The 20,390-nt window shown below is 42.4% G+C and overlaps 1 protein-coding gene across 5 annotated transcripts in view; it reads right to left on the bottom strand.

The window, feature by feature from the left end:
• Nucleotides 1-13,749: 13,749 nt before the first annotated feature.
• Nucleotides 13,750-20,390, bottom strand: part of WARS2 (tryptophanyl tRNA synthetase 2, mitochondrial) — a 48,382-nt gene continuing 41,741 nt past the window's right edge. For all 5 annotated transcript variants that reach the window (XM_048956709.1, XM_048956698.1, XM_048956689.1 and 2 more), the window contains 3 exons: nt 20,208-20,293; nt 17,690-17,808; nt 13,750-15,774 (listed from right to left, as the gene is read on the bottom strand). In XM_048956709.1, coding sequence (XP_048812666.1) covers nt 15,326-15,774; nt 17,690-17,808; nt 20,208-20,293 — 654 coding nt within the window. In that variant the 3' untranslated portion in view covers nt 13,750-15,325. The remainder of the gene's footprint in view (nt 15,775-17,689; nt 17,809-20,207; nt 20,294-20,390) is intronic.

The following is a 20,390-nucleotide window of genomic DNA, read 5'->3' as shown; positions in this document are numbered from 1 at the left end:
GGTTCTCCCCATCGCAGAACATCTTTATCTTAGCACAGAGCCGTTTCCCCAAAAGCGTCTGCTTACAGACAAGACCGGGCCGGGTGTGCGAGCTCTCCACCTCTCGCCGTAACACAAGGGAATACTCGTTGTTCCCGTTTACAACAGAGCAGTGAAAGGGGAAACACCGGTGGGAACGCGAACCATTGCCGAGCTTAGCTCATATTTATTCCCGAAGGAAAGCAGCTGCAGCGCGGTGACCCGTTCATTCACGTGCCATACAAGGACTGGAGGTTATCTCCTCCCGCACCGCTCACTCACGCATCTCCCGGTTACGCTGCGTGGAGACTCGGGGGCTTTATCCGGTCCATGTCCACGTGTACGCATATAAACACAAATACATTTCCCTTAGAAAAGCCCTTTCCGACTGCTGTGATCAAATTTGATTTGAGGGCCTCAGCAGCTCGGGAGGGAGACGGCTCTTTGGACGTGCCATTTCTCAAACGAGAACTAATACAGAGGGGGAAAAAAGACAACAAAATAAAATGGTAAAGCGGCAAAGGGTGTACCTGAGCAAGCATTCACCGGCTGAATGTAGGTTTCCTCTCCCAGAAAGCCCAACCCGAAGGACAGACAGACGGACACACAGACAGGGAGGCGGGAGGGGAGGGAGTCACAGCGATTTTGCAAGCGAGAAAACGCGTTTGAGCTCAGCCCGGAGAGGGGTGGCACAGTGCAGGGGGTGCAGTTCGCTCGGATTTGTTTATTTGGATGGAAGCACTCCGCACGTTCGTCGGGGTTGCTTCGCACCAGAGCTTGTCCTTCCAGCGGTAATGCTGCTGCTGGGAGGCTGCGTGTAAAGCCCCACCGCCCGGACTGCAAGCTCGGCCGCGGCTCCGGGGCCGCCCGTACTCACCCCTGTGTAGCGCTCGCGGGGACGACGGGGACAGCGCTGCGGGGCCGCTCCGCACAGCGCCAGGCGGGGAGGGAGTCCCGAGCGCACCGCACACGGAGAGCTCTCCCACGCCATACACCCACAGGGAGACACGAGGGTGCGAGGGGGCCGAGCTCTGCTCCTGCCGGGGCAACAGCGGGGACACCGTCGCTCCTTTTGGGGACGCTCCCAGTGCGGGTTTGCGGTGCCTTCCCTTTTTATTCATTTCTACTTATTAATCACTTAGCAGAGTGTTAGTTTTTATCACTTATTTACCCGTCCACCTATCTACTTATTTGCTTATTTGTGTTCACACGGGGTCTTAACTCTAATTCTTGGTCTGTTCACTATAGCCATCCGTCGCTCAGTGCTTCGCCTGCTTTCTCTGAGAGCAACGAATCAATCCCAAAGATGGTACTGTTTCCTCGGGATCCTCTTTAAAACGTATTTCCCCGAGATTTTATTTAATCCCTCTGCCCAAACAGATCTCCCAAACCGCCCCGCAAACACTACAATGTGGAAGGAGTCAAATTCTTATGAATACGCCTTTCCCAACTCGCAAGAATTAGGGGAGAAAAAACTAAACCATATGTGTACAATGCCACATTCCGTATGCACTATGAGATAAAGAGCTTTGCGGCATTGGTTCCATGGAAGTCATTAAAAAGAAAGCCCAGAGAGATTATATCTGCGTATGCGAGGAAAGGGCTTGCTTAGAACAATTATTTCGGGCACAGCAACACTTCAACGCCCGAAAATAAAAGAATAAAAGGCAGAGAGGGCATCCGGATGGCGGTGATGGGCTTTGGGGGTTCCGCTTCCCGAAGCCTGCCATCTCGCTAATTGTTTTTCTGTTTTCTTTTTCTCCCTTATACTGGTTTTTGTCTGCGAGCGCTCGGCAATTCCCGGCTTTATTCCTCACCGCGGTACAACCTGTCCGCCTCAGCCGGAGCGGGACGGAGGCTCCCCGCCTCCGTGGAGGTGCCGATGGAGGCTCAGAGGCCGCTGCCCACCCGCGAGTGGGGCCCGGAGAGCTCCGGAGCAGCTTTCAAGGCCGGGAGCAGAAGGGACTGTCCGAAACCAGCAGCTTCTCTTTGGTTTCGAAGGAACATACATTGGTTAGCTCTGTTTCAGCACAGCTTTTTGCACAGTTTTTAGCTGTTCAGCCATGAACGAATAGAGCCGAGGGGGCCGGTTGTCAGAGCCCGTCCTGCACCAGGAGTAGATGTTGCTTCTACTCACACAGCCACGGTGCTTTCGCGGTCGTTATCAGGGTCAGGTGTATTTGGTTCCATTGGTCCTATTGCATGCCCTCTCTCTAACACGGAATAACACAAACTTCTCCCTTTCCCCCTAAGTCAGGTAGGTGATGACTCGGGCCGCCTATTTGTCTTGTTTGGGAAGCAGGAGGACTTCATGAAAAACTCTCGATGGGCAGAAATGACCGTGTCTGAGCAATCCCCTTCCGGCCACTGAAATCCTCCCCATTCCCCAGCTTGCGTTATGGAAAGTGCTGGGAAATAGTGCTAGGGAGGGGATGGATCCAAAGGGCTGGTCCCGGCAGTGAGGCTGCATTAGGGGTTGCTCCGTTCTCTGCCCGTTAGGATGCCGGCACCTCGGGCTCTTCCACGTATACTCCAGCATCCTTCCGGAGGGATGCAGGGAGCGGACGTGGACTTGCAAATGCGAAGCGCGACCTGGGTTTCGGGCCGTTCTCTGTTCGTTCTCGGCTCCTGACAGGGTTTCTAAGCGCTTAGGGATGGTTGAGCGCTGGGGATGCGGAGACACCGCCCTTGAACAGCGCCGGGAAGAGGAGCCGAAGGGAGAACCGGAGCTGCCCTCCGCCGCCCCTGTCCGAGCGCGCCCCGAGCCCCGCGGCCGCCCCCTGCCGCCCTGCGGCGCGATGCCGGCCGAGCGCAGCGCTCGCTGTTGGGTTTGGGACTTGCGGCAGCAGCAGCAGCCTGACGGATATCCACCGATGGAGCAAAAGCTCCATTTAGATCAAATCGAAAATTAAAAACAAAAAAAAAAGAAAGTCCCCAAATCCAACCCCAAGCTGTTTACTATTCAGGAAATTTGGTAATTATTTTTTCCCTCCCTGTAGTGGCATTACCCTTCTTTTGATATTAGATCCTCACTAGAGGCCCTCACTTTCGGGTTGCAGACAGGAGACAAAGATTAAGGAGCCGCAGCAGAGGTTGTAGTGTAAGTTGCTTTGGGGATATTTTCAGGCTTTTTTTTTTTTTTTTTTTTGTGAGACAGAATCAAAAATATCATGCCAGAGTGGGATAGTCTGCAGGTTTCCATGAAGCAGACAACTTTGATGCTTTTGTTGGATGCATTATTTATTGCTTCGGATTGAACTGTCTGCCCTCCAGCACTCTCTCTCTGTTCATCCATGCCCCTAGCAATGCTGACCGTACATTTCAGAAAGAAGTGCTATCGCTCAAAGCTAAGTCCATTTTCAGCTGGAAAGCTCAGAATGCTCAGCAAACAGTAGTTTAGCCTTCCTGCACCTCTGCTAGGAAGTCTCATATGCCTCATTTTACAGCAAAGAAAACGGAGGCAAAGCAAACTAAACAATTTGCTCCAGGGCATCAAAGAAACAGGAGGTAAAACACAGTTTTAAATTTTATTTGCTCACACAGGGAGCAAAACTCCGTAGAAATAATACTAAAGGATCTGAATACCGGAAGGCAGACAACAAAGATCCAGTCATGCTGAAAATGACAGACTGCTATACACATTTAGTTGTTTTCTATGAAACTGCAGAAAAACATTCTACGAAGTTGACAGAAAATTATCTCTAGTTACTTTAATTTTCAGCTGCTGATATTCAGCTGCAGATACATTACACATTTTCTTAAGATGAAGAGAGCTGAGACAACTCCCCCAAACCTTCCAGTATCCATTAAATCTTCTCAGGCCACCCAGTGATCTCTCCTGACAACACACTCATCATCCACTGAAGCATCCTCACAAACCACAAAGATGACATTCACACTTCAGCTCATCCATCTCCTCAAAGCCAAAGTGGAGAGCAGAGTGAAGCCCTATGAGTCGGGGTTTTGCTGGCTGAAAGATGTGAAATACTGGAGTTTCTACTCCAAGGGAACCTACCAGCATGTGGTATGGGTGAGCAACATGGATTAAAAGAGCTCAGCACTTCAGTTTTGTTTTTATTCTCTACAGGTATACTGTGCATCTGAATGCTGTTTTAACAATATCACGCATCTGCAGTAAGTAAGGTCCTTAGAAATGAAAACTCTGCAAAAGCAGATTTCATCTCTAGGGGAGTCAATATAATGTGCTTCCCCGTGTGATTCAGCAACAAACCCAAATCCAAGATTTCCAGCATACAGAAAAGAGCTATTTCTGCAATTCTGGGGGTTGGCAAGCAGTTATGTCAGCATCAGGAGGTAGATGAGGGCAGCTGAAGAATGGGTGCCATACTCATGCCATACTCAAACACTCTTAGTTTACTCATGTCCCACCACCCTAAACAGAATATTGCTGCTTTTCCTCATGTTGCTGTGAGAACATCTGCCAGACAGGCTGTGAAAGAATGAATGTGGGCAGAGGAAGCCCCAGCCCCTGCTCCAGAAGGTCTTTCTTGGTACAAGAACCACTTATTGAGGTCTTTGTTATTCACTCATCAAACACCATGAAGAGAATCTTGGCATACATTTGAACAACTGTTTCTGGTCACAGTATTTCCCATCAGTCCCACAACATTCAACACACAAAATCTCTCTTTGGTCAGTGAGGCGTATGTTTTAGGGAAGAAAATGTGAACATAAACAGGATGAATGCAGTCAGTGACCACCTGAATCAGAAATTCCGGGTACCACCAGACAGTAACATTGTTTTCTAAATTTCATCTGTACTTAGCTTAGCAGTATGTTTCTGCAAATGCTAGGGCATCAAGAAAGGAATTTTCACCAAAAACATGAAAGAGAATGTATATTCCATGCTTCTATCAGGAATTTCATTAGCACTGTTTCATGTGGACAGATGACGATAAAACCACAGTAAGACTGGAGACATTTAGGTCTGTGCGCAAGTGACACTGTCAATGCAGGAACTCCGGCTGCACTTAGTGCCACCTGAAGTTCCCGCCTGATCTGTACACATCTTGTTCCAGAATTATTTAGGGCAGTAAGAGAGATCTGGTGCCATTTTGCTGTGCAGCAAGCTGCTGCTTCCCACCCACGAGGGTGAATCCGTTGACTCTTCAGATTAGAGTCACAAAGGCTTTAACATTACATCAAGAAAGCAGATGGTTTACTTCGCCACCAACACACAGCCTTGTGACTTCTCATGTCAGCCATATGAACAAGGCTATGACCATACTCCCATACCCAGGCTTTTACAAGCATGCTGTTACTACCAAACATTTAATAACTTTTAAGGACTCCAGCACTGGAACTCTTGTCCTGACATTTTGTCTTGCAGATTGACCAAATATAGCACATCTGGAACTGATTGAGCCTTCTGGTGTGGCGTAGATTTGCTGTTCCTGCCTCACAGCCATGTTGGGGTGCTGTGAGCACAATAGCACAACAGACACTCAGCTCAGGGCTTAGCTTCATGTTCACAGGCACTATGAGACCACTCATGTAGTGGATAATCTCATCTTCATGTCATGGTGTTCTGCAACAGCAGTTTACCATAGTAGCAAAATCTACCCAGATGCTAAACCATTTCTTAGAAACTAGCACATGGGACCATCCCTCAGAGTGGGTTGGAATTTCATCTTATGAAAAATAATTGTTGAAACCGAAGCTGCTTAAAAGCAAATGATCCTTAGATTGTCCATTTGCATAGCAATAGGGAAGTGTTGCAGGTAGAATGACTTTTCACTGTCACTAAACATAATACCTATTTTTCTGTCAAATCTTCTACAAATAGCCATTAGCACAACAATAAGAAGAAGCCAACCAACAAAAAACAGCAACAAAAACAAACAAACAAACAACAAAAAAAAAACACCAGAGACCAAACTGAAAAGATGGTGGGAAGCAGCACCAAATCTTTCCTGTCAAGAAAGGGAATCTTCCATTATTTTGGATGCCATTTGGTCACCATAGGACTGTGGAATAGAGAACTTGTTTGGAAAGTCAATGTTAAAACAGAAGTATCAAAACCTACAGAGTCGACAAAATGAAACTAAATAGAAAATTTTTTATTAGATGGATGAATGTCGCATGACTGCAACTTTTCTGCTGCACTTCCACTGAAACTAGCTATAGTAAACCCCTATGATGTATATTCTGAAATAATGAGAGGTGTTGCCTGAGTCCTTCCGAGGCTTTCAACTGCATGAGAAAATGGCATTCGGCTCACAGGTATTGTTAAATCATTTGAAGGAAATTAAAGGTGCAGATCGAAGTTTGGAGAGGGAAACATGAATCTCATTTTCAAGAAAAGGAGAAAGGAAGACCTCGCATTTTGATCCTCACATTGTGCTTGGAAAGATTATGGAGCGGATCCTTCTGGAAGTTATATTAAGGCATATGAAAGATAAAGACATGATCTGTGACAGCCAGCACAGCTCCACCAAGGGCACATAGTGTTTCACCAACCTCGTGGCTTTCCATGACAGCATTGGTGGACAAGGGAAGGGCAACTGAAGTTGTCTGAAGGTTTCTGCAAAACCTTTGATATGGTCCCACACCACATCCTTATCTCAAAATTAAAGAGACGTGGATTTGAAAGCTGGACTGTTTGTGGATAAAGAATTGGATGTTGCAGCCACTGGATTGTGACCAGTGGTTCTGTGTCCAACTGGAGGTAGGTGAGTGATAGGTAGGTTCCATCTTGCTATCAACACTCTCCAACATCTTCATCAGTGACACAGTGGGATGGAGTACACTCTCAGTAGGTTTGCTGATGACACCAAGCTGACACAGTAGAAGGAAGAAGGCAGTTGACCCAGTAGAAGGAAGGGATGCCATCCAGAGGGACCTCAACAAGCTTGAAAAGTGGGCCCACGTGAACCTACTGAGATTCAACAAGGCCAAGTACAAGATGTCGTTCTTGGGCCAGGGCAATCCCAGATATGTGTACAGACTGAGAGCAAAACACATGGAGAGCAGCCCTGTGGAAAGGACTTGTGGGTCCTGGCAGAACAAAAGCTTGTGGTGAGCTAGCAGTGTGTACTTGCATCCTGGAAGGTCAACTATATCCTGGGCTGCTTGAAAAGAGGGATGCCAGCAGGGAGAGGAAGGTGATTGTCCCCCTGTCCTCTGCCCTTGGGAGGCCTTGCCTGCAGTACACTGCATCCAGACCTGGAGCCTCCAGCACGAGAAAGATGTGGAGCTGTTGGAGTGGGTCCAGAGAAGGCCCACGGAGATGATGAGAGGGCTGGAGCACCTGTCCTGTGAGGAAAGGCTGTTGGAGATGGGTTTGTTAAGCTTGCAGAAGAGAAGGCTCTGGGGAGGCCTCACTGCAGCCTTCCAGTACTTGAGGGCTTTTTGTTTGTGTGTTTGGTCGTTTTTTTCAACCAGGTCTGATAGTGACAGGAGAAATGGAATAGCTTTATACTAAAAGAGAGGAGAATTTGGTTAGTTATTAGGAAGAAACTCTTTACCCAGGTGGCAGTGAGGCACTGGCACAGGCTGCTGCATCCCTGGAGGTGTTCAAGGCCTTGCTGAAAGTGGCCCTGGGCAGCCTGATCTGGTGGGTGGCAGCCCTTGCTATGGCAGAGGTTTGAAACAAAATTATCTTTAAGGTCCTTTCCAAGCCAAGTCATTTTATTATTCTGTAATTCTATGATTATATGATTCTGTGATTCTGTGTAATTACATAAACCAATACAGCAGGTAGAGGGCTATTGCTTTCTCGGGATGAAAATTTCTTAAGAGAAAACCTTTTCCACTTGACTCCTTATGGTACTCTCTCTGTGAAGCAATTGGTTGTAAACTAACAGGTAGCCAGCACCACCAGCATCTAGTAACTCAAACATGAAGATATAAATGCTGTGGAAGGTCCATCTGTCATTCTTCATGGAAAGCTAGGCAATTTGGAAAGTATTCATTAGAATCAATCTCCTTTGGGAGATCTTGAGAACCCAGAACACAGTGTTTGAAAACAAAGCATATTTCAGGCCAATCTTTAATAGTTAGAAACAAACTGCAGGATACTATACAATTTGCATAAATTCCAGTTATCTGAAGCACGTATGTATGAAGATATCAGAGTTAAAGCCAAAATTAATTGTGAGGCTAATCCTCCTCACGAGTCTCTAGTGAGGAAGATTGAATCTGAAATTTGCAGTAAACTCTATGCCTTAAGTTGGGAGCACAGAACTGTGACTCATATACAACATCTTCTTGCCAGTCATAAGAGGATTTCCTTGGAAGCACTGATAGCAAAGACTCAAGTGTATAAATATTTCAGCTAGATCTTAATAAACAGCTATTTGTTGTGGAGTTGGTGCTAACCTCTAGGTGTAAGTGAACATCTTCATTTACCTAGAGATGCTATGTCCATCTGTTGTGATACTTCTGATCCCAATCACTATTATATGTACTTCTCATGCAATGAACACTCAGAAATGTGAGAAGAAGAGATTTGGGTACTATGACCACACATTACTACACATATTCAAGGAAAATCACTGAAGAATGGGAAGCTAAACTAAGAGCAACACAGATAGCACAGAGTATAAACATACCTCTTCCACTTTCAACTTTTCTTTCTTCCATCAGGAAAGATATAATTTGATTTTTTCCAAACAACCAATTGGGGATAATCCCTTATCTTGACTTCCACAGCCCCACAAGGACTGTCTGCACCAGCAAGGTGACTGGGAACAGAAATGTCCTTTTGTAGGAACTCCCATTATCCCTACTCACTGCACCTCAGCAGACACTACAGAGGGGCTTCAAGGAACATGAATTGGATGAACTTGAACAAGAAAATGCATTCCAGGAGTGTCCCTATTGATCACTAGTTGTAATTAAGCAGTAAATCCATGGGACAAGACTAGAATTAGTGTGAAGCAAGTCCCTTACAGAATACATAGCACCAGGCCTTCTAGAACAGCCATTTTCTCTGAAGAGCTGTTTTAATTCATCTGCACTGCTTTACTAAACTAAACACTGTCTGTCACAGAACACCATCTAGAATGCGTGCTTACAAGAATGTTCTAAAGAGAAAAGAGGGAAGTAGAGCAAAGAGATCATAGTAGCTTGGTATCAAACAACTTTTACTGATAGTAGCAAGAAGCCACTGCTTTATACTCAGCTTCTTCCTGACAAACTCCTTTAGAGTGCTCAAGGAATGCAAAGAGGTAGCCAGGCTAGGTCCAGCCAAATGCCAAGATGGCTAACTTCCCAGAAAAGGCATGCTCTCAGAAAACTGAAATAAGCATCAAACACCTACATTATAGCTGTCTTCTCTCAGGGGACTCTAATGATCATGACTGTTAGCAGTACAGGGATGACAGCACTGGGCAGATGTAGCTTTTGTTTTGAGAATTCCTGCACAGGAGCTACTAAAATAAAGAGGCTAAGCCAACAATCTGTAGGTGAGCATATTCATTCGTTTTATAGAAGTCTGACTTTTCTGAAGAAAAAACAGGCATATTTCCTTACTCCAAGAAGATAAGGCAGACAAGCAAGATTTATTTGACGGACATGGGAAGGAGAAGAAAAAAAGCCCACACAATCTACTCTTAAATTAATGAGGAAACTGTGAATTAGATTGAAACATTGCTAAATATCCTAGATAGAAAGACCTTACACCCAACAAAAGGGCCTTTCTGAAACTTTTATTCCTGCTTCATTTCTGTAATGTTCAGAAAAACTTTAACAGTTTTATAGAAGTGCAATAGTTCAGAACAGTTCAGGCATCAAGCCAGAATTGCTTGTTCGTGTCTCACACACACACACACCCTTTAAAATTGTACTGAAGACATATGAATACTCCCACTTCCTTTTTACTGCAAATGAGATGTGCTGAATGCCAGTCCTAGGTGATATGTGATTTGAGTAGCATATGCATAAAAAGAAAGTGAAACTACAATTTGTCTTTTGGATACATGTTCTGATCTCTGCTACTGGGAAAAAAAAAGAAAAAAAAGAAAAAGAAAAAAGAAAAAAGAAAAAAGAAAAAAGGAAAAAAAAAAAAAGGTAGAAATCAGATCCATGATTGTTAAAGATTCTCTGCATCTCAAGCATCTCCATCCACAAGCACAGTACCAGTTTCTCTTAAGGAACCAACTGTGGGTGAGGCCTTTGGCCAAATCCAAGCAGCAAAGCAGGAGGGAATATCTGTTTTTCATATTAATGCTTTGACTCGCAACCTAAAGAAGTCAGAGGTTGAGAATTATTGTCAAAGAAAAATCATTAAAAAGTAGAGATTTACTTTAACTGAAGCATTCTTTTAGTCTACCAAATCTAATTTACCAAATGTAGCTAAACTTGTGTGAGCTTGGCTAATGGCTAATTATCTGTACACCATGTACACAACATCTTTAATACTTTTACTAATTAGCCTTTTTTTTTTTTTTTTTTTTTTTTTTTTTTTTTTTTTTTTTACAACACAAAAAGAAACAAAGCTACTCTCTGTTATTTATTTTAATTTACTTCTGTCATCTTCTTGTTTTCCTTTGTGTGCCAAGATTGGGCCTCAAAACAGGGATAAAGTGAATGTGAAAGTAAAGTAGCACAAATCCTCTGGTCAGTCAGGTTAAGGATGTAATACAAATAGCAGTGAGTTAAACAAATCCAGTAAGCTTTAATCTTGACATTAATCAATAATATTAATCATGAGGTGTGTCTTATTTTTTGCCTTGTTTCCTATGCAGACCGATACATTTTTTTAATATGTTATGAAACACTGACTGAAGTCTAATGAAATACCTACGTAACCACAGCAATGTGTCTCCTTTGTAGTCCGCTACAGTTACTTTGAAACCAAGGACTGTTTTGAATACATTCGTTATTTCTAGAGGACTTGTCAATATTGCACTTGGTTTCCCCTCATTCCCACCATCCACTTTCCTCCTCTTGCACTGACTAACTCTAGAAACTCCACCATTATCAAATATTTGCCTTGTGGTTCTCTTTCTTCAGATCCTTAATGAGCAAATAGAGCTCTCAGTGCAGATTCCCAGATGCTCAGACCACTACTTCTTGCTTTGCAAAATGAACTATTTCTGAATTATGTCACTCTGCTAATAAGTAAATTAAAAATCAAACAGCTTTATTTATTAAAATTTGCATTACATAGAAATTCCCAAATTTTTCAACTCAGTCGTATAAGACTGCAGTTCTCCATGACAAATGCCATAGGCATATAATGGTTACGAGCTCACAAAGTATGAAAGTTTAAACATAGCATCATTTAATATGCTAGCACAGGACAAGTAAGGCTTTCATTACATTTTATCATAGAATCATAGAGTATCCTGAGTTGGAAGAGATCCTCAAAGATCATCAAGTCCAACTCTTGGCTCCGAGGGACCACTCAAAATTCAATTCCAGTGCCTGAAAGCATTGTCCAAATATTCCTTGAACTCTGTCAGCTTGGTGCTGTGCCCACTGGGCAGGCTGTTCCATGCCCAGCGCCCTGTGGTGCAGACCCTGACCCTGACCCCCAGCTGCCCTCCCCTGACATCTCCACGCTGTTCCCTCAGGCTCTGTCGCTGTCACACACAGCAGAGCTCAGCGCTGCCCCTCCGCTCCCTGTGAGGAGCTGCAGCCGCCATCAGGCCTCCCCTCAGCTCCTCTGCTCTGCGCTGAATGAACCACCTTTGTAGCCTTCCTTTGGATGCTTTCTAATAATTTTATGTCCTTCTTATGTTGGGTAACCAAAGCTGCACTCAGTGCTTGAGGTGAGACCACACAGCACAGACTGGGACAATCACTTCCCCTGCCCGGCTGGCAGTGCTGGGCCTGATGCACCGCAGGGTACAGTTGGCCCTTCAGGCTGCCAGGGCACACTGCTGGCTCAGATTCAACTTGCCATCAACCAGAACCTACAGATCTCTTTCTGTGAGGCTGCTCTTCAGCATGTCATCGCCCCATCTGTACATACAGACATATTTGCTCATCTCAGGTGCAGAATCCACCACTTGCTCTAGTTAAGCTTCACATGGTTGGTGATTGCATAGCCCTCCAATTTGTCAGCATCTCTCTGCAAGGCCTCTACCATCAAGGGAGTCAGCAGGTTCTCCTAATTTATTACTGTTTGCAAATTCACTTAGCATAGCTTCAAGTCCTGTATCCAAGTCATTTCTGAAAACACTGAAGAGAACTGGCCCTCAAGTGGAGCCTATGGACCCTCACCAGCCTGATGTAACTCTATTTACTATAACCCTCCGAGTCCCAATTGTCAGCCAACTGTTCAGCCATACTATTATTCATTTGTCTATAAGTATTCTGGACATTTTCCTCAGAAGGATGCTGTGAGAAACAGTATCAAAAGCTTTGCTGAAATTCAGAAAGATCGACTGGCTTCCCTTGTTCAGCTAAGTAGGTAAACTAGTCCTAAGAAGACTTTTTTCCTTGTGAATGCAACTAATAACTACACTGACTTCCAGGTAGTTTTCAGTAACTCCCAGAATAATCTTCCTTACTATTTTGCATTGAAGTGAAAGATCTATAATTACCAGGGTATTTCTTGTCCTTCTGGAAAACTGGAACAACATTTGTTACCTTCCAGACTGGATCTCATTAGATTCCCACCATCACTGAAAAATAGTTGAGAGAGGTCTCAAGATGATATTAACTAGCTCTTTGAATACCCTGGGATGAACCCCATCAGGCCCAGTAGACATGTAATACATCCAGCTGGAGCAGCAAACCTGGCATAACATTAGAGCTGGTTGGGTGTTTATCGTTACCACAATCATAGTCCTTCAACTCACGTCTCTAGTCAGGACCCATCATCACCATTAAAGACAGATATGAAGAAGGCATTAAATGTCTCTGTGTTGACTATCTACATCCCTATTTATGAAGCGACCATCCTCACCAAGTAACTAATCAGTGTTATCTCTGGTCCTTCTTTTGCTGAAAACATACGTAAAAAAAGTCCTTTTTGTTGTCCCCCATAGTACTATTTTTGTTCCCCACAGTACTGGCCAACTTCAACCCTAAATAAGCTTTTGCTGTACAAATTTTCTCTCGACAGTGGTGAATAGCACCTCTGTAGTACCCCGATGTCACCTGACCTTGTTTCCAGTGTCAAAGTGTTTCAGGGATTTTATGGACCTGTTTGTATCAACTGTGTGGTACTCTCAGGTAACACCTAAAAAATTGACGTCACCCATTAGAACAAGGGTGGCTGATCTAGGAATATCCCTTCATTCTTTACATAATAATTAATTAGTGTTGTTGTCCAGACTACCACAATGATATCTACTTGCCCGCTTGTTCTGTAATACGTAGCCAGAGGGTCTCAATCATGTAATTGCCAATTGTGAACTTGATACAACCAAGCTATTCCATTACATACAGTGCCACACACTGCCTCTCTTGCCCTGCTTGTCCCTCACGAAAAGCCTATAACTGTTCAACATGATACATCAGTCACAGGACTCTTCTCACCAAGTCTTGCTTACACCAACAATGTTGTAAGTCTGGAACAAAGCCAGGGCTTCTAGTTCCTCCTGCTTATTCCTCATGCTGTATGCATTAACACAGAAAAATTTCAAATGTGCTCTAGTGTACCCAGCACCTTGTGGAGAAGACTGAAGGACCTCACTAGCACATGATTCTTCAAACTCTGGTATGTCATCTCACAGCTTATCACTGGCAAGCCTTGTTTAATCTCTTTTCATCTTCAAGTCTAGTTAAAAGTTCTTTCAGTAAGCCCAGGAAAAAAAAAAAACAAAAAAACAAAAAAACATTTTCCCTCTCTGAGAAAGGTGCATCCTGTCATGTGCCAGCAGGCCTGGTGTTGCACTGACCACACTGTGATCAAAACATCCAAAATTTTGCCAGTGACACCAGCCTAAGAGCCATATATTGATAAGCTCTGCCTGGATATTTCTTCTGATATTCTAAGCACCTGGAAGGATAAAGAAAAACACTATCAGCACTCCCAAACCTTTAACAGATTGTCCCAAGAATCTACAGACCCTTTTGATTGCCCATGATGACTCTCCTGGTCTCATCACAGCTTCATTGTTGCTTACATCAAAAACCAACAATGGGTAGTTATCTGGGGGCTGCACTAGGTTAGGAAGTTTTCTTTTAACATCTTTAATACAGGTGGGTCTAGTCATTGTACTGGGACCTCTTTTCCCAGTCACCAATGACAATAACAACTTTTTTTTTTCTTATGGAGGTGGCTGTAACGCAGGCAGTAGGCAACTTCTTCAACATGTAAGGACAATCAACCACATGATTTTTTGATTGCCTTTCAAGTTACTATTGCGGACACCCAGGAAGGTGAGGTTTAGCAGTGAGATTTCACAAAAATCTATTTAATTCCATTTTGATAAATTATTTTACTCTAGTCCTGGCTATGACCTGAGCATAATTTTTAAATGATTAATTTTGTAAATTATATAGAAAGTTCTCTCACAGATCAGCATAGGATCTCTTTCACACATCTTTTCTCCCTGAACCTTTCCTAAAGCAATCCTAGACTTGATGCTGAACTGAAAATTTCAGGGCTCCCTGCTATACCAAAAAGAAGGTGGAAAAGGATGAGTTGAAGCCTGTGTGAAGCCTGACAAAGAACTTCAGAATTGATCAGGCAGTGCTGGCAGAAGTGAAATTCACATTTGCTCTGCATTCTTTGGAGAGACTATCAAAGAGGCCATCTAGCATTAGCAGCCACAGTGATTTCTACTGTATGGATATCAGTATCTGACTAACCTCACACAAACTAGATGTAGATACAGAATTACACTGAGTTTGAAGACAGGACAGGGAGAAGCAGTAAGTTCTCTCTTCATCACCGAAGCCCCCATCATTCTGATTTGTAACTCTGTGCTGTCTGGTTATCCAAAAGCAGACCATTATGGTATCAAAGCTGAATAACCATGACTTATCCAGCTCTAACAAAATCACATAAACAGCTAAGGGTGTTCTTGAGAAGATTACAACTCCTTCAGCTGGATTAAAACCATCTTGCCTATACCTCAGCTTCTTGTAGTGGTTGGAGGAAAAACGCAAATCCCCCTCTGAGTAACCTTGTATCCTGGTTTTGTGTAATTTCTTTGTAACTGTGATTGCCTGCACCCTCGTCCTCTGACCATCCTGACAAGTTCAGAGCTGGTCCCACTGGAAGGAACTGGTTTCATACATGTTTTTGATGTAAACAGCTTAGCTATTCTACTTGGATTTTTTAGAGGAAAAAAAAAAAGTTATTGTTTCAAACTGTTTGTTTCAAACAAAATAGCTGTCCCAGGAGCAAATGACTGAAGTCCTTGCAACTGCTTGCCAGTTTCTACTGAAATCCCACCAGTCTTCTTACTTCTTGATAGATGGGGGTAGCCAGTTCTTTGGCTTTCTCTGCTCCAGCCTCTAAAATCTTTATCAGATAGGTTTTGTCTTCCTGGAGTTTCTTGATTTCATTCCTGATAGGTGTAAATTTTTGAATAACTGACTCTGCTACCACCATTTTGTAGTGAGCAGTGTCAAGACCAGCAGCTTGGTGCAGCACTTCTTCTATGCTAAGTCCAGTTACTGCAGAGTGAATGGACACCAGGTTGGAGACACCAGGGCGACTGGATGGGTCATAAGTCACCTCAGAGGTAAAGTCAGTCACGGCCTTTCGGAATTTCAGCACTATCTCCTCAGGGCTGTCTGCTATGTTAATAGTAGCTAGCTTCTGTGGGTCTGACTTAGACATCTTCACTGTTGGATCTCTGAGGGATTTTATTTTCTTTGTTGGACCTTAAAAAAAAAAGAAGTATTAATTATGCACATGTATACACAATTGTTTATTATGACAATTGCTAAGAAGGTTTGGTAGCAAAATGACAGACCTTTCTGTCACTGCTTAAAAAGGAGTTGTAACCCTCCTATTTGCCTTCCCTATCTTTGTAAATAATTTTTCTCCTCCCCTAATTAAATCAAAACTTACTTCATTTTTTCCTCCGCTCTACATGGAAACTTCTGTGAGGACACAGGAATTAGTTATCTTGAGAGCACGGAATGAACATTAATGAAAGACTCCCTAACAGTAGGGAAACAGGTTAAATTAATTGATAAAAAGAAGTCTAGAGGAGGTAATTACCTTATTTTAGGTAGGAAGCTTTATCACCCAAAATTTCTTGTCAATTCTCCCAAATATCAATAAACACACTAGTTTTCCCTAACCAAACAATAATCAGCTTCATTACAGGGAAGGCACAGTATAGATTAAACAAGTGTAGGGATTGTACAAATTCCTAAGATACACAAAATTAAATAATGACATTAAGGGAATATTAAAAAGTCTTTTATTTAACAGAATCAGCCTAAACTGTTTCAATCTTTCACTAAGAAACATGATTCCTGAGGTACACAGAAGTACCTCTGAAAGTACTTATGCTAAATGTTTTTTGACATCTAATAAATTCAACTAAATTCACCACATACTCTTCATTGACTCATCATGTATCTACTTAAAGAATAATTCAGATGACCCTAGAAGGGGATCTGTTCTGATGCACCTTTTGGAGGAGTCTATCACCTCCCTGTAAATTTGAAGTAGCCCAGGCAATGTAGCTGTCTATAGCTAGTGAGTCTGAATAGCTTCCTAACCACTCCATTTATCCAGGACAGTTCTTTGGTTAGTACATACTTGCTCACTTATGCTTCTCATGAGGAAAGTGAAAAGTTCTTTTTGCAGTTTGAGCTTTTTATTTTCTGGTAAACAGCCTCACCAGTAGCACAGACTACATTCATCTCCTCTTTACAGTATTTACTATTTAGCTGTTCAGTAGAAACTGCAGAGCTTGCAAAACTCAGTATTTTATAAGCCCCACTTTGGGTCTAACTGGATCTAACACCATTTTTGTCACAGAGGCTTGAAAACTGAGAAAGGTTTATTACTGTCTGTCTTTTCTAAGGTGAGTGCTCCTTGCCCTTTTGGGGCCGAAGGTCTCTGCTGTGCATTCCTCTACATTACTTACAACAAAGATGCAATGCTTCTTCCTTGCCCAATTTTTCACGTTTCTTAACAAACACACCATTTGTGCTATCTGACTCTCCGTCACCCCCCGGCCTATGACCTTGTAGCTCAAAAATTGCTGAGAAGATTTTACTTATAAGTTTTGCTGAGTCTAAGGTAAAAAATGGAAAGCCTGAGGTCTGTAAGAGAGCCCTAGTGAAATACACAAGTATGAATTTAACACAATTAAAAGATTTTCATGCACTGCAGCAATAAATAAACATGCTATTTAGTACACTTAATATAAATTACTACTCAGACAGTGCAGAATTCTGCTTGCTGGAGGTCTTTTGACTTGCTCCTTATACACCTCCTGAACTAGCAACGTGGAAGAGAGTCCCTCCCTAAAAGCTCTAGAACTTGAACAGCAGGACTGACTGACAGATCAGAGCATAACTGTCCCCCTAGACTAGAATAATAGATGCTGCATACATGTCTCCACCAGGAATTTGTAATGCCTTATGTCCATTTTGGGAGTACAATTTCACAGTCTCTTGTTTCTTGTCACTTTTTCGTTTTCTACTCTTTTAGAATCAGTCTTCTCTTTTCCTAGTCCTGGAAATTATTTCCACAATATTTAAATTTATCTTCGGACTTGAAGTGCAATTTAGGGAAAAAAAAATAAACTACAAAAAAACACAAAGATTGGCTTACTCAAAATGGCTTTAGGCACAGGAAAGAATTCTCCATATTTCTTGTTAAAATGTTGTGCTATATCTTGGGCTAGTTCCAGGTGCAGGACTTGATCTTCTCCAACGGGAACATGTGTCGACCTTTTAATAAAAGACAGATACAGGAAACTCAGCAAAGCTCTCTGGTCCTGCTGAAACGTTACTCTGCCATTACTAAGGGCCAGAATGAGCCGAATACTCAGCCAGCTAGGTAGAGGTGCTGTGTGAACAAGATCCTTAACTGATTGCTCATACTCATCCCAGTACGAATCTGCTTTTTTGTGGTGAACTGAAGCATATCTCCAAGGGTAAAAATAACTTTTCTCAAAAACATGCCTGGTAAAGATATCAATAAGAGCAAATAATTAAACTCAGCTCAAAGAAAGGTTTTGGTCCTATCTCCTGCTGTCTCCTTAGAGATCAAAGAGTTTGTGTTAGATTTTGTGAACAAAGCAAATAAGATCTGCCAGGCACAACGTCCTAACTTGCCTTGTCATGTCCCAGCAAGATGTAACTATTGTTGAGAAGTTAGTATTGTGGACTTACCAACGGAAGAAGAGAGTGGCTCTTTCTCATGGTTCACAATTGCATAAATATAATGTGGGCCAGTGTTTCTACCCACGAGTACTATCTTTCCTAGACTAGGATTGTTAGGATCAAAGGATCATTTGATCTTCTGTACTAAGCTCTACAGTACGAATACAGTTCTGGAGGAAAATACAATCTGCATCTGAGGACATGAGGAGGTGAAGATTCCATTGCTTCCCCTGGTGATTCTTTCCCACACTTAATCATACTTGCTAAAAATATATGATTCTTTTAGATTAAGCTGACTTGAAGTTTTGCCAGCTTTTGATTACTCTCCCCTCCCTCCAAGCAGATTTTTCCTTCCTAAAGCTTGCAGGGTATTCAGCTCTGAATCTTGGACACGTTCCAGAGTAAAGAACTTCACTGTGCATCTTTTATGTTCCCAGAAAATTTTTGGTCAACATGGTACTTCTTCCTTTGAACTCTAAATTATTGGGTAGACCTCCAGAAATCAATTTGTCCACCTTTATCCCCCATCAAATAGTCAGCAAGGCAACCTAAAAAGTTACAGTAGCCAATAGGAAATCACAGTGGTCTACAGCTAACAGAAAGAAAATAAGGTACCATAATCAATATACTTTAAGCGGGTCAAAAGAAATGTTTCCATATGACAAAATGGTTCCACATTCACAAAGTTTGCCACTAAACAGAAAACATATTGTTTTTATAAATGTCTCTGCTGCTTTTTTTAAAAATATTTCTGTCCTGTTGCTATTTTTGTTCCTTTCTGTCACATATTTACCTTCTGCCCATTTTCCTTTTTCTTTGATCCTTGGTTCATCTGAATTCTTACTGTTTTCCCCTCCTCCTGCTCTTAATTCTTCTTTGTGACCACTCTTCCCTTCCTGTGTTTCCATTTCTCCCTGATTCCTGTTCCCTATATTATGTTTTTACATTTAAACACTTCTTATTAAAGATACTATGTGAAATTTCTTCAAAGAGATATTGTTTCTCTTTCACTTCCTTGTTTTGTGCTCTGTTTGGACAACCTGCTGTTAATACACATAGTAGCAAACAAACCACAGGCTTCACTAAAGAAGGCTGAATCAAATGATCTTATTAGAGACAGAAGAGACATACAGGGTTGAATCCAATCACCCAAAGCAGGGTAATTTCCAATAAAGTTGTCTACTTAAAATACCGCTTTATAATCAAATAAGCCTTGCCATTCAAAAGATCATTTTGATGTTCAGACTCTTCCTTTTGCTTGCTTATTTTTTTATCTATTATTTTTAGATAAAATTCACATAAATTAGAAGTATCATGTACTAGTCTTCCTACATTACTGTCCTCTCCTACTAATGAGCACTGAGGATTAGATACATCTTTGGGGGGTTAACAACTTGCAAATCTTGATCTGTGTTACTCTGGTGTCCCAACAAGCATTCACAACTTCATTTCAAAAAATTCCACCAAGTACATACACTTGGAATATAAAAATAACTCATACACAGTACACTGCCTCTGACACTTATTGAGGCAGTCTAAAATGTATCATGAAATACAACAGGGTACGCTACAAGATCTATCAGCTGGGGTGTATACAGCCAGCTCAAGAATCTCTACAGTAATACTGCATGAAATAAAGTATACTTCATTAAAAAAAACAAAACAACTTAGGTACAAATGTTTACCCACATGCAAGATATATCATTAAAATCAGTGTGCTGTAATTCTCTGAGAGTTGCTCTGAGGTGACCTCCTTTTTCTGTTTACAGCCATGTGAGTTGCTTTTAACCCAGGCTAGATTTCAACCAGCCACTGGAAAGGTAAAAAGCTGTCATCCATTTCCAATTTTCTTATTTAATCACGCCCAGCTCCCCCACTTAGTAAGTTGGCATGTTGACCTGATGAATATTCACTTTAAGGCGGCTGAATAGACATTGCCCACGGGCTCACATTCTGCCTCTTACTTGTACAGCAAAATATCTGCTGCTTGAAGAACAGGGTAAGTCAACAAACCGACATTTCCATCATTATTCTGGCTGGCACATTTCATCTGTTTGGAAAAGAAAAAAGAGAGAGAAATCACACTTTTGGCTAACAGTGTCAAAGTCCATGACTTTACTTAGTTAGAGCTCTAATTTGAGTGTAGG

The sequence above is a fragment of the Lagopus muta genome, chromosome 1, assembly GCF_023343835.1.
Source record: "Lagopus muta isolate bLagMut1 chromosome 1, bLagMut1 primary, whole genome shotgun sequence".
Classification (NCBI taxonomy): Eukaryota; Metazoa; Chordata; class Aves; order Galliformes; family Phasianidae; genus Lagopus; species Lagopus muta.
This window is presented reverse-complemented; position numbering and strand designations above follow the sequence as displayed.